At 50.0% G+C, this 15,394-nt stretch overlaps 1 protein-coding gene across 2 annotated transcripts in view; it reads right to left on the bottom strand.

The window, feature by feature from the left end:
• Window positions 1-15,394, bottom strand: part of DLGAP2 (DLG associated protein 2) — a 637,838-nt gene that overhangs the window by 259,174 nt on the left and 363,270 nt on the right. For both annotated transcript variants that reach the window (XM_086379875.1, XM_086379876.1), the window contains one exon: window positions 9,991-10,023. In XM_086379875.1, coding sequence (XP_086236001.1) covers window positions 9,991-10,023 — 33 coding nt within the window. The remainder of the gene's footprint in view (window positions 1-9,990; window positions 10,024-15,394) is intronic.

Below are 15,394 nucleotides of genomic sequence, written 5' to 3'. Positions count from 1 at the left end.
AGGCAGACACTGTGTTTGTTTCTCTCTAGGAAAGTGATTAACTTTGGATATAAGGCAAGAGCCAAAAAAGGCATATATTTCAACACCTATTTTTAAGGGCAGAGCCAATGATTTTGTATCCTATTAGTCAATGAAGTTCAGATGATCAATAGTCACATCCAGCAAAGGCTCTCCCTTGCCCACTGCGTATCCTACTTTTCTTTCCATTTCTCGTCTCAGAGAAACACGTTTCAGCACGCTGAACGCGCCTGACTACTCCCCTCATTACACGTGGCTGAGCATCTCTGACACTCCTGATCCTGCTCAGGCTACACAGCCCCTGCCTGCACGTCATTTCCCATGTTGGTGAGACGAGGCCACTCAGTGTTTAGGAAACAAAACCACCCATGGTCCACAGCCGGGTTGGGGGCGGGGAGTGTTCATGATCAACAGAGAGCAGAGCTAAAGGGAAGACAGTGTGTCTACAGTGGGAAGGGAGGGGCCTTTTCAAGAGGGAAACATGGGAAAGAGAAGTGGAAGAAATCTGCCACCTGTAGCATGCCTGAGGGCCAGGCCTTTCCTGAGAACACTCGCCGGCCAGGAAAGCAGTCACCTCCACTCACGTTCTCTCACAGGACCCCTCAGGGATCCCATGAAGGGGGGACCACTGTTAGTTCAACATTTTTAGGGTAATGAGTCAGACATCTAGTTTGCTTTCTAGGTTCCAAGACCACTGGTCTGTCTGTGACACCACAGCAATTGTTCCCTTTCTAAAAGTACTTGCAAGCATTTTGCTAACTTGTAAGTCCACAGCCTGAGTTCTGGGTCATTTGATCACAAGATTGGTTGGGGAAGAACACAGAAATTCTATGTTGGAAAGTTTACCTCCAAGGTCATTCTACACTGATAGATGCTGGGAAGACTCAATAACTTGTTATTCGTGACACTGGTAATGAGATGTAACAATCAGAGGGAAAAGCAAAATTATGAATATATATTATTAATAAAAAACAAGGGATTCAGCGGGAAGGGTTTCTCATCTCTGTCAGTCACTTAAAAACAAGTAACTCCTAAAACCCAGCCAAACTGTAAACACAAACTTGGACAAGTATTGGAGAAAGGTCAACTGTTCGACCTTGACTTCAAGTCATATCTTCTGTGAATCTCTTATGACAGACACTGCGGACCATGATGGATAGTCTTTCCAGTACATTCTCAGGGCTCAGAGGACGCAGTTTAGCTTGCAGTGCCTTCCAGCTTTCCTTCCCGGCCCCCAGTGTGGAGTCCTGGGGCTCAGTCGGTGCTTGTGAAATGCAGGCAGGAAAAGGGAGAAAATCCAAGAGGAAGGCAAGGATGAAGGCACAGCCCAGTCACCAGAGGAGGGCAGACGGCGCGTGAGAGCGCAGGCCGCTGTCCTGGAGCCCCAGAGGCTGAGCCGTGACTCTGACGCTCTGCCAGCCCTCCCCCTCTCCTCTGTCCACCTGAGGCGTGTCTCGTGGCTGGCAGGGCCCTGCTGCCGCTCTGGGGACCCACTGGAGAAGGTGGATCCCAAGGCTGGAGGCACCAGGACGGTCACTGAGCCCTGAACCTACTCTGCCCGAAGGTCCAAGGCACAGAGACACTTCCTTGTCTTTGAAAATATCTCAGCACTCGGCACCCGGCACCTCAGAATGACATTCCCAAAGGGTTCTCACGACGTTTGCCAATGTACAGTTCAAAACTCAGGCTCAGAAAATCACAGGAAAAGAGGTGGAGAGTGGAGATAATGCACCCTCTGCAGGGACTCATTCTCAGGGAACACAAGCACTCACTTCTCTATTCTCTGGAGCTTGAGAAGACGGAAAGAATTTTCTCGAGGACACTGAAATCTCATCACATCAACCAAAAGGCAACCTGAATGGGGGGTGTTTTATCCATGGATCCTGAGATGATATGAATAAGATTCAAATTTTGAAACAAAGTTCGTGCATTCCCGACGGCAACATTCTAACAGGGAAGACGAATGTCAGAGCCTGGCCTCATGTTAAATTTCTCCGTATCCATCCTTCCCAGTATTGCAGGGTGGTTTATTACGAATTACTAGGAACACCTCTGATTTGACTCTTCTCAGCATTCAAGTACATATATTCCATGTGCACCTTCACCTCTCATACATGCTTCAGAAGGCAACAAACGGGCTTAAGTTTACTGGCGAGAAAATAGACAGTACTTTATCTACACATAGTAAACTTGAAATCTGATATGTAAATTGTCCAGTGACCAGAAACAAAGAATATTTATTTATTCCTTGAGAAAAGTAATGAGGTAAAATTGTTTCAGTGCCAGCTGAATGCCTAAAACTCAGATATTGCATAATCTAAAAAAAAATGAAATTTGCAAATTAGGGTTCATTTGTGCATTTTATATCATTCTGCATAAATGCATAATTGTGACAGTCTCAGACACCAGATGGTGTGTGCAATTCATATCCATTTTCACTCTGTTCTATTACACGTAATGGCTGTGGTTTCACCTCTGAGTTGAAGCGTACCTTATACAACTGCCTTGGTCGACAGTAAGACCAGACACCCTAACAGTCAGGAACATGGGCTTGTGGGGAGCAGAGATGAAGCGACAGGGCTCCTGTGCTCAAAGCGCCGACAGACCAGCGCTCAGCTCCGAGTCTGACACGCACTGAGCTGCAGCAGGAACCCCGAGAGGAGGAAGGAGGCGAGGAAGGCTGAGAGGAAGCACAACAGGGCACAGAGGTGTCCAGAGGGTGAGTGTCTGCAGGTGATGGAGAGCACCCGGAGCACCGGTCAGGGAGACGGAGCACCAGCTAGTCCCTGAAGGCTTTTCTGGACTTTTCTACATTGAATACAAATATATTGCAAGTCTCATTTCCCTGTACACATGAAACTAAGCTCTGTTGAGATAACAAATGCCAACCAGTCCTGTGTGTCCCATGATCTCCCTCCCTGCTCATCTCTCTCTCACACACACACACACACACACACACACACACATAGAGTCCCCACCAGCCCTTCTCCAGCCTGTCTGTGTACTCCTGCAGTTCTGTGTTAGGAGGTAGGACCAGAATCCAGAGGGCCCATGTGTTAACTCATGGCCCCAAGAAGAGAAGGCAGAGATGCTCTGCTGAGAGAGTGTGGTCCAAGGAATGTCTGCTCCTCTGGAGCCAAGAGGGTCCTGGACTCCTGCAAACATTTCCAATAAAAGCTCAGACCGTTTGGGCAAGCCACAGAGCCACAGCACAGAAGGACTGAGGTCAAGCAGAAGACTAAACCTTGACCTTGGCCAGAAATATCTCCCTTCAGCAAACAACAGACAGGGCTCCCAGGAGGGATGCTGGGTGCCTGGGAAATGCCCTGGATCCTCTGCTCTCCCTGGGGACCAGCTCCCTCCTGCAAGATTCTGCTCAAAAATTGAGGCGAGGGTTTCCCATCGGATTCTGGATCTGTCAGTTTCTCGTTGTAATCCTCTTTTTCTTTTTTGCATATTTGAGTCAGTTCTACTGTTTTAGCTTCTAAGAACTGTGACTTTTTATCGTTAAATAATTTTATTGATGTGTAAAAACACCTGAGTCGCTTTTCTAATGTATTCTGCATTATCTGAGCCCTTTGGTCTCTCCCCTCCACCCTCTCTTCTCACGTATTCTGTGTTATTTGAGCCTCCCCACCCCTCCACCCTCTCTTGCCTCTTCTGGAGAGACTTCTGCTGCATGTGTGGCATCTTCCTCACTCCCCCTATTTTCTCAGAAATGGTTGGTTATTAGTCCATTTGGCATCAGCCTTTACGATGGGAAGACTCCTTGTCATCGTAGTCTGTGTCTTCTCTCTGGCTATATTTAAGATCACTTGTTCAGCCCGCATATTCTGTAGCTTCCCTTTATAAGATGTGGGCATGCCTTATGTATTGTCTTCAACACTGGGAGTCTGTGGATCAAGAGGCGAGACCTGCTGCTTCAGTTCTGGGAAAACCTCAGCCTTTCCTTCTCGAGCAAGGCCTCATCTCCCCCTTCTCCTTCACCTCGCGCCCAACTCCAGGCGCGTGCTTGTGCTTCCGCAGCGCCTCCCCTGCACCTGCATTCTCGTTTCATGTCCCCTTCAGTGTCTGCGTGCAGCTCTAGTTGACGGCCTCATATCACTTTCCTAGTCAGCTCTTCTCTTTCCAGCTCTGTCAAATCCACGTACAACATATGGACACGGCAGCGAATTTCAATGACATTTCTTGTTTCTAGACACACTGTTTTTATAATCTGTCCTTGTTTTCATACCAGATACTTCCTTAACTCTGGTCTTTTTTCCTTTTGAAAATCTATTTAGTAATTTTAAACCTACCCAGCACCTCTGCAGGTCTGTTGATTCTCATGCTTCTATCAGGGTTTCTCACCCTGAAGTTTCTTTATACGACAGGCAATATTTCACTGTATGTTTATCTAAAATGAGGGTTATTTTTAAGTGGAGAAGGAGCTCCTGGAGCCCCATTTTGTCAAAGATCCTGCAGATAATTTGTGACTGGAATCAGCCACAGCAGTCAGGCTTGGACAGAATCCTAAACGCTTCTGCTTCTAGAACAATGTCCACATTAATTCACCACATGGACCTCTGACTCAGCTCGTGGGAATTCAGATCTCACATCCGTGCCTGCAGTATGCGTACCATTGGTAACCATGTTCTACCCATGGCCGTGGAAATGTGATAAGCTTCCTTCAGTGCTTTCTCGGGCGGATGTTCTCCAGGCCTTCTCTCACAAACGGGGAAGCTCACTGAGCTTCTGGGGTTCATTCCCGGGGCTCAGCCTCAGCATCCCTCCCCATCGTCCCTCCCCCCGGCGCCTCCAGCCTGCAGGTGCAGCACGCCTCTTCTCTGACCGCCTTCCATCCTTTCGGGGTTTACTGCTCAGGGGCCACTGCCTCGGGACTCACGCCCACCCTCAGGTTTACAATCCCCCGCTAATTCTTGGGACCTAAGCGATTCTCTCACTTTCTTTCATTCCATCCAGTTCAACTACGTGCTGAAAGCAAATGCTGATAAAATCGTGCAGCGACTTTATGTCTGTAGCAGGGATGGGATGTCATCCATGCTTCTATGCCTCCATCATAAACTTTTATGAGGAACAGTATTCTCTGTCTTCCCCTAGGCAGTGTTTTCTGATTTCCACTATAACACAAGCCATTTTAAGGTCCTGGAAGACAGATTGGTTGGAGCAGGGTTCTGTTTTCTCTCACAAATTAGGTGAATTCTTCAGTTCCTAAGCAACACTAATTTTTTCTAGAGTGCCTGGCGCATGTGGAGAACTTAATAAATGGTGGTTATCTTCCACTAACCATCCAAGAAGAGCAATCAGAAGAAAATAATTTTTATCTAAAGCATACAATTAAAAAGCTATGATCTCAGGACCAGAGGGGCACTGGTTGTTGCTATTTGAGAACCAACGCCCCCATTTCTGCAGATGGGGGTGGGGGCTGGGAGGGGGTGGAGAATGCTTCTCACTGAACCCTCTGATGCCCAGTTATCTAAAAGCAACCTTATTATTTTCCCTAATTGTTGAGAGGCCTTAAAATCTCAGGATGACACACTCTCAATTAAGGTATAAAAATAGTGCGGAAATTTCCATCGTTTATAGTCACTAGTAGGGAAAATCTTGAATATTTGCACTTAAAAAAATCAAGAACATAATAATACAAATACAGGGAAAATTCTTTTTTGTTTGTTTGTTTTTACTCGGGGGTTATGAAGGGAGACGAAGTATTTTGGACTCATTCTATTTATAATAAAACATTGGAGTGTATATGTTTGTCCAAAATTCCAGTAGCAGTATGCAATTTCTGTTTTTAAATGATCAAAGTAAAAAAATATTCAGATTTAGAAAGAAAATTTCTCACTTCAAACTTTCTGAGATTTCCCATTTTTAACCTTAATCTTGTTTTTTTTTGGATTGGCATTTCTACAAATAACGTTTTCCCAGTGATCTGATGCATCAGTTCAGTTCAGTCGCTCAGTTGTGTCGACTCTTTGCTACCCCATGAATCGCAGCATGCCAGGCCTCCCTGTCCATCACCAACTCCCGGAGTTCACTCAAACTTGTGTCCATCGAGTCCATGATGCCATCCAGCCATCTCATCCTCTGTTGTCCCCTTTTCCTCCTGCCCCCAATCCCTCCCAGCATCAGAGTCTTTTCTAATGAGTCAACTCTTCGCATGAGGTGGCCAAAGTACTGGAGTTTCAGCTTTAGCATCAGTCCTTCCAAAGAACACCCAGGACCGATCTCCTTTAGAATGGACTGGTTGGATCTCCTTGCAGTCCAAGGGACTCTCAAGAGTCTTCTCCAACACCACAGTTCAAAAGCATCAATTCTTCGGTGCTCAGCTTTCTTCACAGTCTAACTCTCACATCCATACACAACCACTGGAAAAACCATAGCCTTGAGTAGACAGACCTTTGTTGTCAAAGTAATGTCTCTGCTTTTTAATATGCTCTCTAGGTTGGTCATAACTTTTCTTCCAAGCAGTAAGCATCTTTTAATTTCATGGCTGCAGTCACCATCTGCAGTGATTTTGGAGCCCCCAAAAATAAAGTCTGACACTGTTTCCACTGTTTCCCCATCTATTTGCCATGAAGTGATGGGACCGGATGCCATGATCTTCGTTTTCTGAATGTTGAGCTTTAAGCCAACTTTTTCACTCTCCTCTTTCACTTTCATCAAGAGGCTTTTTAGTTCCTCTTCACTTTTTTCCATAAGGGTGGTGTCATCTGCATATCTGAGGTTATTGGTATTTCTCCCGACAATCTTGATTCCAGCTTGTGCTTCTTCCAGCCCAGCATTTCTCATGATGTACTCTGCATATAAGTTAAATAAGCAGGGTGACAATATACAGCCTTGATGTACTCCTTTTCCTATCTGGAACCTGTCTGTTGTTCCATGTCCACTTCTAACGATCTGATGTATATGCCACCTCAAATGGTCCACTGCTTTGAAGCGATCATCTTAAGGTCTCTATCACTGAAAAATCTTTTTTTCTAAAATCCATCATAACATTTTTGTAGCACATTCCTGCATGCCAGATTTGTATCATAAGAGCCTTTTTCATTCCCTAGTTTTAATTGGGTTAAATGACATAAATGTAAGACACTGTCATTACATTAGAGCAGATTTCAAATAAGTTCTCTTCGACCCTACCAGGCATCAGGATCTGTCTTCCCACCTCAGAAAATTTCTTAGGAAGGAGAGCAGGTTGAACCACAGAGTGTAAACAGACAGAAAGTCCATGAACAGTTGGCTATGGTCCCACCACGGTCCACAATTTTCTTGGTGCGCTTGTTAATAGGCAAGTGGTAACATGCACCTGTCAGTGATGTCTGAAAACCACCATATACCCTAAATCATCTCCCTGTATTACAGTGATGGATTATATCATACAAAACCTTCAGAGAGTCTTTCAGTGTCAAGGAAACCTTAGGAGGTAACCTTGCTGTATGACATCCAGTTACTTCCAAGGTCTAAATGACAACAGGAATCACTAGGAAAATGACACGAGTTGAGATGGTCTAATTTATTAAATTCGTATAGAAAATTATGTCAACAAATAAGATTGCTCTTAGTAAATTTTAAACTTTTTCTTTTTTTTTGGAATGGGTCCCCATTCTGGGTAGAAAGGAAGATTCCAATAAATAACAATAAATTCCATTAAACATCTTCATCTCAGAAAAACATAGTCATCCAAATTTTAGAAGCCTTGCGATGTAGAGAGCGTAAGCAACTGGCATGTTCAAACTGTGATCTGCGTTTTACACACAATTAAACTTTCATGATCTCCGGAAAGCAGGCCTCTGCAGTTCAGGAGCCCACAACCTCAAAGTCCTGAGGTCCGCAGCCTCCCACAGCTTGGTCCGCAGTCTCACTGGCATGATAGATACTATCATCTGAGGCAACGCTAACTATTCAATCTGGATCCAGGAACTGCTCTCTCCCAGAGAACTCATCATTAAAATGCAAATAGGTGTTTCCCACTTGACTGGTTTAGTGGTGAAACACTGTTCACAGCCCTGACACGAAAGGGAGCTCCATCAATTGATGCCTTAACCTTCCGGGTGTGATGAGTGCATGGGCCCAGATCTGAGCCTGACATCCTGCCGCCAGCCGCTGGCTCTGATCCTCGCTCTGCAGCAGGCTTATGAGTTAACTGATAGAAGCTGCTGAAGAAATTACGAACAAAAAAGCTGATTTCAGATTCTGCTCACTGCACCCAGCCAGCCCTCACTCAGACTAATTACTTAAATGATTTAAAAATGTATGAATATTCATATGATCGTGCTTTTCAAAAAATAAAGCACAGCTGAGCCCGTGCCATCCAATCTTTCCTGCTCTCTCGTGTGGAGCAACCCCACTTGCGTGTCTGAAACCCTGAAATGACTGTGAGAGGGGAGGAGTCCTGCGAGGGGTCAGCCCTGGTCCCACGGCCACCTGGCTGCAGCCTGAGACCACCCTGACCCTCAGGGCCCCTCCGGCTGGATGACTGGGGTCACTCTCACACCAAGTACAGTTGGACTCTGATTAAACATCCACAAGCCCATCTGCCCCAGAACAAGGACAGCTGCGTCTCCCCTCCCCCAACTGGTCCCCCTGCTGGGCTGACAGCGCTCCTGACCTGGACCTCGGGCAGGTGGACGCAGCTCATCCGGGTCGGGCAGGCCTGGGTCTGAGTGTAGGGCTGGGCCTCTGCCTGGACCTGGACCTGGCTCTACCGTGCTCTGCTGCCGGCCAGCCAGGGCTCGTCCACTCCAACCTGCCCCCCGGGCATCCATGGAAACACTGACACCCCTCGACCCAGCCTGGATTCCAGACGACACGCGTGCCTGAATCAGCGCTTCACCCCTCCCTGCACACCAGGCTCCACTGACTCCACTCACTGGCAACAACCCCACGCACACACCGTCAGCCCACGGAACGCGGACGGCGGCTCACGGCAACATGGAGAGTGAAACTCAGCAAAGGTTTGCAGACACCACCATGTACAACAGCTTCATGCTTCAAGACTCCTGCAGTGTGTGTGGCACACACTTCCACAAAAAGTGGGGGCGCAGAGGACAAGGGGATTAGATGGGAGGCCTAGGCATGGGCTCGGCCTATGTGGGGATGACAGGAAGAGCTGAGACAACAGGAAAAGACACAGGACACACTGGAGAACTCCATCTGTCACCCCCAGACACCCCAGGACACCCACAACCCCCAGGATGCCTGACCCCCCATGACCCCTGGCATCTCCGAGGTTCCCACACCACGCAGATGAAACCCTCTCCCAACCGTCATCTGGGAGCAGCTGCCCCAGGACCTTAAACCCTGAATGTTGTTTGACCCTGGAAACACCAGGGCCTAGATTTCGCATTTCCATAACTGTGAAGCTTAAGATATCAGCATCTGAGCTACCTGCAGCTCTGTGTGTCACCACATGATCCTCAAATAGCACAAGAGCAGTTCCAAACAGTCACAAAATCCAGGTAGTGCAGTGCTTGATGAAATTTTCAAGTTACCCCCTTGCTCACTCTTTTTTCAACTCGTGGGCAGACACCTCCTTGGTGGTGTGATCCCATGCGTGGATGGAAGCCCCGTGGGGGGCACACGCCACACGCTGCTGGGGGGCCGCTGCTCGGACCCCACCCTCTTGGCTTCCGACCCTGACAACTAGGAAGGAAGGGCTCCCAGAGGCCTCCTTTCATGTGAGGCCTGTTGCACACCAGCTAATTTATCTAAAGCCCATAAAAACATGTCTCATACATTTCTGAATCCACATCCGAGTGCTGTGGTCTGGGAGCAGTGCCAATTCTCCTCTGGAGACAAGCATCTCCCACCCAGTGCCCGTCCCATGCTCGGTTCTGATTCTCCTCCTCACTTTTTCATCAAACACTGCAAAGACCAGGCTATGGATCTGTAACCTGCCTCCGACGGGCTCCACGGTGTCCATCACAGGACAGGGGGTGCCCACCTGAGGCTCGTGGGACAAGGGGCACTCACCTTCTGGCTCTCCGCAGAGGGTGCACTGTGACTCTGCAAACAGAACAGAGAGAGACGTTGGTCAGTCCCGGCTCAGCCACAGACTCAGACTCAGCATTAGCCTGCTTGCAACCCGGCCACCCTGGCAGGACGAAGGGCTCCGACCTCGCATCTCAGCAGATTTTATTGTAAAGAAACCACTGTTGCAGGTGTTTTACATGATACAGTTTTTAAATGGCAGCGACTGTGTCAGATGCATCTGCTCACACTAGACACACGTTCACAGCTGTACGTGACTCATATTACTCAGCTGAAATAACGGCAATATATTTATCACTTAATATTAATATTGAAAACTTTGATTACAACTCTGTTAGATATCTCAAGCACAAATAATTATAAGCAAACGTATAAAGCTGTGTTTCAGTAAAAACACTCAAATGGACAAGTACCGAGTGCTCACAAAGCAGGCCCATGACTGGGGACCAGGCTCTGCGGGAGGTCCCAGGATCCCCGGGGACACCGCCGCGGGCTGCACCTTAGCAGAAGCCAGGCACTTGCAGGCACAGTGCAGGTGGGGCTGCGGGGCCATCCCCCCAGACCCTGCACAAAGGGCCTCCTTTTCCAGAAGAGCCTCAACCTGGACAGCAGAGCCGGCTGCACACAGGACTCCCAGCCCTGGGGTCTCTCCCCCTCCACTTCCCTCCAAATCCAGGCCCAGGGGAAAGCCCCACAGGGCAGATATAACACTCCCACCCCAGAGGCCAAGGACCCGCCGTGAAGGAGCCCACCCTCCCCAGCTCACCAGGAGCTCCTGCACCCCACCCTCTGCACGCTGCACACACTCAGCTGCTCCGTGTAGGTGGGGCCACCAGCACCGCCTGCATTTAGGGATGTCCCAGACCCCAGGGGCTCTTGTCACTGTGACAAGGGTCCAGGCGGCCCATCTGCAGGGAGGGGAGGTCACCACTGGGAGCTGACGACGGGGCAGGGGAGGGGTGGCCACAGGGCAGAGGGTTTCACGCCCAGCCCCACACTTGACCCTGACCCACTCTGCCCCTGCTGCCCTGGAAGGGACCAAACAACACCAGGTTTTTACTTGGTACAAGAATCGTGCAATGATAACTGAATTTGCATCAAAACTGACCCACAAATTCAAGACATTCTCAGTGGACTTCATCTCCCTCCAGGTTATTATGTTGTATGTGTTCAAAACTATCCCACAAGTTGAAACCACAGTAACAGCACAATGATGATGACGATGGTGGTGGCCCAGTAACGGACACCCTCAGGAAATTCAGATTCTGTGAACCAAGGATCATTCTTTGGTTCAAAGAAGAAGTGGGGAGATGGTATTAGTTGAGCCCGTGGCATATTAACTTCTCCAGAACGCAAGTCTTAAGCAAATGCCATTTCAAATTCAATTATTAATGCATTTATGCCTTAGTCTTTAAAGAATCGTTTCCAGCAAGATCATAAAAATCTGTCATCCGTGTGTCACGCCCAGGACATGCAGTGGCTGGTCCAGCACTGTCTGCATGCCTGACAGGTTCTTCTCCTAAAGATCAAGCACGGCCTTCTGCCACGAGCCGCAGGCACTGGTAACAGGAGGCAGTGAGGGCCCAGCGCGTCCAGCAAATGTCTTCTGGGGCAGCCAGCCCGAGCTGGGGTAAACAGTTCCCAGAGCACCTGACCTCCCACGAGCTGGAGGGAACAAGCAGATGCTGGGAGCGCTGAGCCTGTGTGAGTGGGCACGCTGGTCAGGGCTGATCCTCATCACCAGGGTTGTGACCTCCAGACGTTACCACCTCACCATCAGAAACACACACCAGAATGACAACTGACCCCGGATGGTGACCCAAGTGGACGGCGGGCTGTGGACCTCACTGTGATGACACCCACTCTGAACTTCAACACTTGCTGCCTCTCCGAGCGCCTCAGAGCTGTGGCCTTGGGACTCCCCACCCAGGGATCCCTACCTGGTGTCTGGGTACAAGGACCCATGACACAGGGACAAGCCCCATCAGCGCTGGGGATTTGCTGGCAGCTGGGTGCACGGGGCGGATGTGCACACATGGCAGGGTGGGCACATGCTTAGAGTCTGTCCTGCCTGGGGGTCCTGCCCGTGCTCACAGAGAAGTAGCTAATGTAACACAGACGTCTCCCAGGCAGCAGCGGGGAGGCTCTGGAGCGGGAGGTCCACACACGAGGTGTCTCCCCTCCCAAGGGTGCGGTGGGTCCATGGACTTGACAGGATCCTGGACACCGTCAGCTCACAGGATGCCCACGTGAGAACACTGACACTCCCAGAAACAGATGAAGACCATCGAGTCCACACCTCCTGTAAATTCCCTGTCACCTGACAGGAATATCTGCCCCCAATTACACCCCATCCTGTCCTGTGCCCTGTGTATAAACAGGAGAAAGGCGGCCTTATAGAGGCCGATGTGATTAATGTCACAGAGGCTGGACAATGTGCAGTGAACAGCAGCAGCTCAGAGTGGAAACCACGGCTAGGCTGTGGGAAGCTTCCCAGGAACTTACTTAGGCAGTGAACGGTAGCACTGGGGCTTCCCTGGCCAGGGGCAGGGAGGGACAGGCACCAGGCCCAGGGCCTGAGGCCCCCGTGTGGGAAGTTGTAGGAGAGGCCGCAGCTCTGGACAGAGCAGGATGCTCACAGCTCATGTTGTGGCAATGAGTGGACTTGGGGTTAGCAGGTGTGGCTCACGGGGCTTTTTGGGGGTCGTTTCTCCCAAATAAGAAGGGCTGTCAGTGTCTGCGATCTGGGACCTTCCTCTCCTCCCCAGGGCTCAATCAGCAGCGGGAGGAGCCATGGCAGAGAGAGAAACTGGGCTCACTGGTCTAAACCATGAAGCATCTTAAATGAGGCAGTCTGGGGAGGGGTAGGATGGTCCAGGGATGAAGGCAGGATGTAGGAGGGTGGAAAGAGTGATTTGGCACCAGGCAACGTGACAGAGGGGGTGCAGCCTGGACCCCTGACCATGGGCTCAGGGGACCTAGACCCTGGGCTGCTGATGGGCTTCATGTCACTCGGGATTTGCTGTAAAGCAGCTAATTCACAGGCAAGTATGTATGCGATACGGCCACTCAGGTGGGGGGCTTCCTCTGAACTGGGGCTGCGAGGTCTGTGAAAGCCCTGACCCTTCAGCTTGGTTTCCCATCTGGTCCTCGTCTAAAAGGTGGCTTGTGCTGCTGCTAAAGTGGATTGACACGCACAGACCAGGCACTGAGTGGGGCTTTGTGGGTGAGGTTCTGGCTCCGCGTTTTCAGGCTTCTGCCTCCCTGTGCTCAGACACATCCCCAAGCCCTGCGCCAGCTGATCACACCCTGGAATCCCGTGACAGGAAAGGTGGGATCCCGTGGGCCCCCGGGATTCTGTCTGTGTTACCACCTTCTTCCCCAGAGACCCCGGGTAAAGACTGCGGCAGTGATGAGGGAATAAACGTGATGCATTGTGAGTTCACCATCATTAGTGCAGAGTCTCACTTAAATTAGGAGACGACTACACTCACATATGCTAATTGACACGAGAGAGAGAAATCTGTCCCTGCTCCAGGTGCACCCCGGAGAACTCGCCTGTGCCCACGCTGCAGGTCTGGCCCGCTGGAGCTAGTTCGTTCTCCTGTGTGAGTGCACACGTGTTCTCATCCTTACGCGGAGAGGGACGCCGGTGTGAACCCAGAAAGTGTTCTGCAGTGGAGCTGCTTGTCTCAGGCCTGTGAGTGAGTCAGTCACCTCCCCGCTCTCCCACCTGCCCGCCCTTCTCACGAGGTGACCCAGGGGTGAGCTGACAGCAGCTCCCCAGGGAGCCCCGGGGGGATAGCTGACGCTCAGAAGCCCTGCAAGTGCCCTGCCAAGCTTGCTGGCGCAGATCCGTGAGGCCACCAGGGCTGCAGGCAAAGCCGACTTCAAGATCACTGAGAAGAGGGCAGCCCTTTCCTGAGGCTTCTTCTTCCCATCAGCACTCCATCAGCAGGAAGCAGATGGGGTCCCGGTGCTCCAAGAAGGCGGTCGGCTAGGTGCAGGGCGCAGTGCACCCGCTGCGGCAGAGAAGGGTGACCTGGGAGACCAGAGCTGGGGGCGTGGTATGAGCCAGGGGTGTGGCCTGGGCTGTGGGAGTGGCTTGGGCAGGGGGCGTGGCCTGAGGGGTTGTGTGACAGGCGCCTGAGCTGAGGCATGGCCTGGGGAGAGGAGTGGCTTGGATTGGGGGAGTGGCCTGAGATGGAGGGCGTCGCCCTGGTGGGCAGGGGCGTGGTCTCAGGGGGTTGGGCCGTGGGCTGTGCCAACCGCACTCACTGACTGTGCCTGTGCCCAGTCTGCCTTCACTCCCCCAGGGCCGGGAATGAAGGGGAGGCGGACCCTTCGTCTCCGAAGCCTCAGGGCAGCCGGGAGTCAGGACACAGGATGCTCCGTGTGCTCTCACAGGGAGGAGGTCCACAGCAAGGGCCCCGCAGGCAAAACACCCCTCGAATGGAGCCAGGCATGCTCTCCAGACACGCAGACGGCACGGTGATATGGCGCTCACTCACCCGTGCACTTGGGGTGATGCTGCGTGATTCAGGAACAACATGGCTTCATGGCAAAACATGGAGCAGCTATATGACACAACTATGTGCTAATATGACAACATGTGATATGATAACAGGACATACACACATACATACAGGCATGACATGGCTGTATGACACCACTACATGGTAATACATATAACATACATGACGACACAACTATGCTCGATGACAGCATGACTGAAAGACAGCACAACTTATAATAACATGACAAAAGGACAGCATGACTATGGTCACACAGGACAGGTCACAGCATGGCCCTACAATGACATCGTGGTATATGATAATATGACCGTAAGACAACAGGACTGTTTGAGAGTATCACCTGACAAAATATAATAGCTCAAGAAACCTGACTGTTCATCAACAAGGAACACGTGAATAAATCGTAATTTGCTCATTCTATGCAATCTTGTGTACTAAACTGGAAAAACTCTGAAACATTAAAAAATAGAGAGTCAAGGGTTGAACACTGCATCTTCCAATTACGAAAGCGCTGTCTTTAATATCATTCAACAAATATGTATAGAGAGCCTACTGGGTGCGAGAATTTATGCTGGCTGGTAGGCACTGATAATATTATACTGTGACACGTGGTTCTGTGTATTCATAAATGTATGGGGAAGCCTAGAATAGTAAACAGCAGATTTCACCGTAAGTTATTTCTAAGTAATAGCAGTGTATAGCAGGAGGCTGGTCCTAGGGGTTAGGTGGGAGACAGAGAGGATGAAATGAGTTCTTGGTGAACGTGTGTGAATTTGTAATTGGAAAGGCACTCTTTAAAATGCACACAGGTTAAGAATAAAGGAAAACAATATTTCTGGCACAAAGTCCAT

This window comes from Bos grunniens, chromosome 27 (genome assembly GCF_055505025.1).
Source record: "Bos grunniens cultivar Pamir isolate PY7600 chromosome 27, Bosgru_T2T1.0, whole genome shotgun sequence".
In the NCBI taxonomy this organism is placed as follows: Eukaryota; Metazoa; Chordata; class Mammalia; order Artiodactyla; family Bovidae; genus Bos; species Bos grunniens.
Note: the sequence above shows the minus strand (reverse complement) of the source record. Positions and strands in the feature narration are given on the sequence as shown.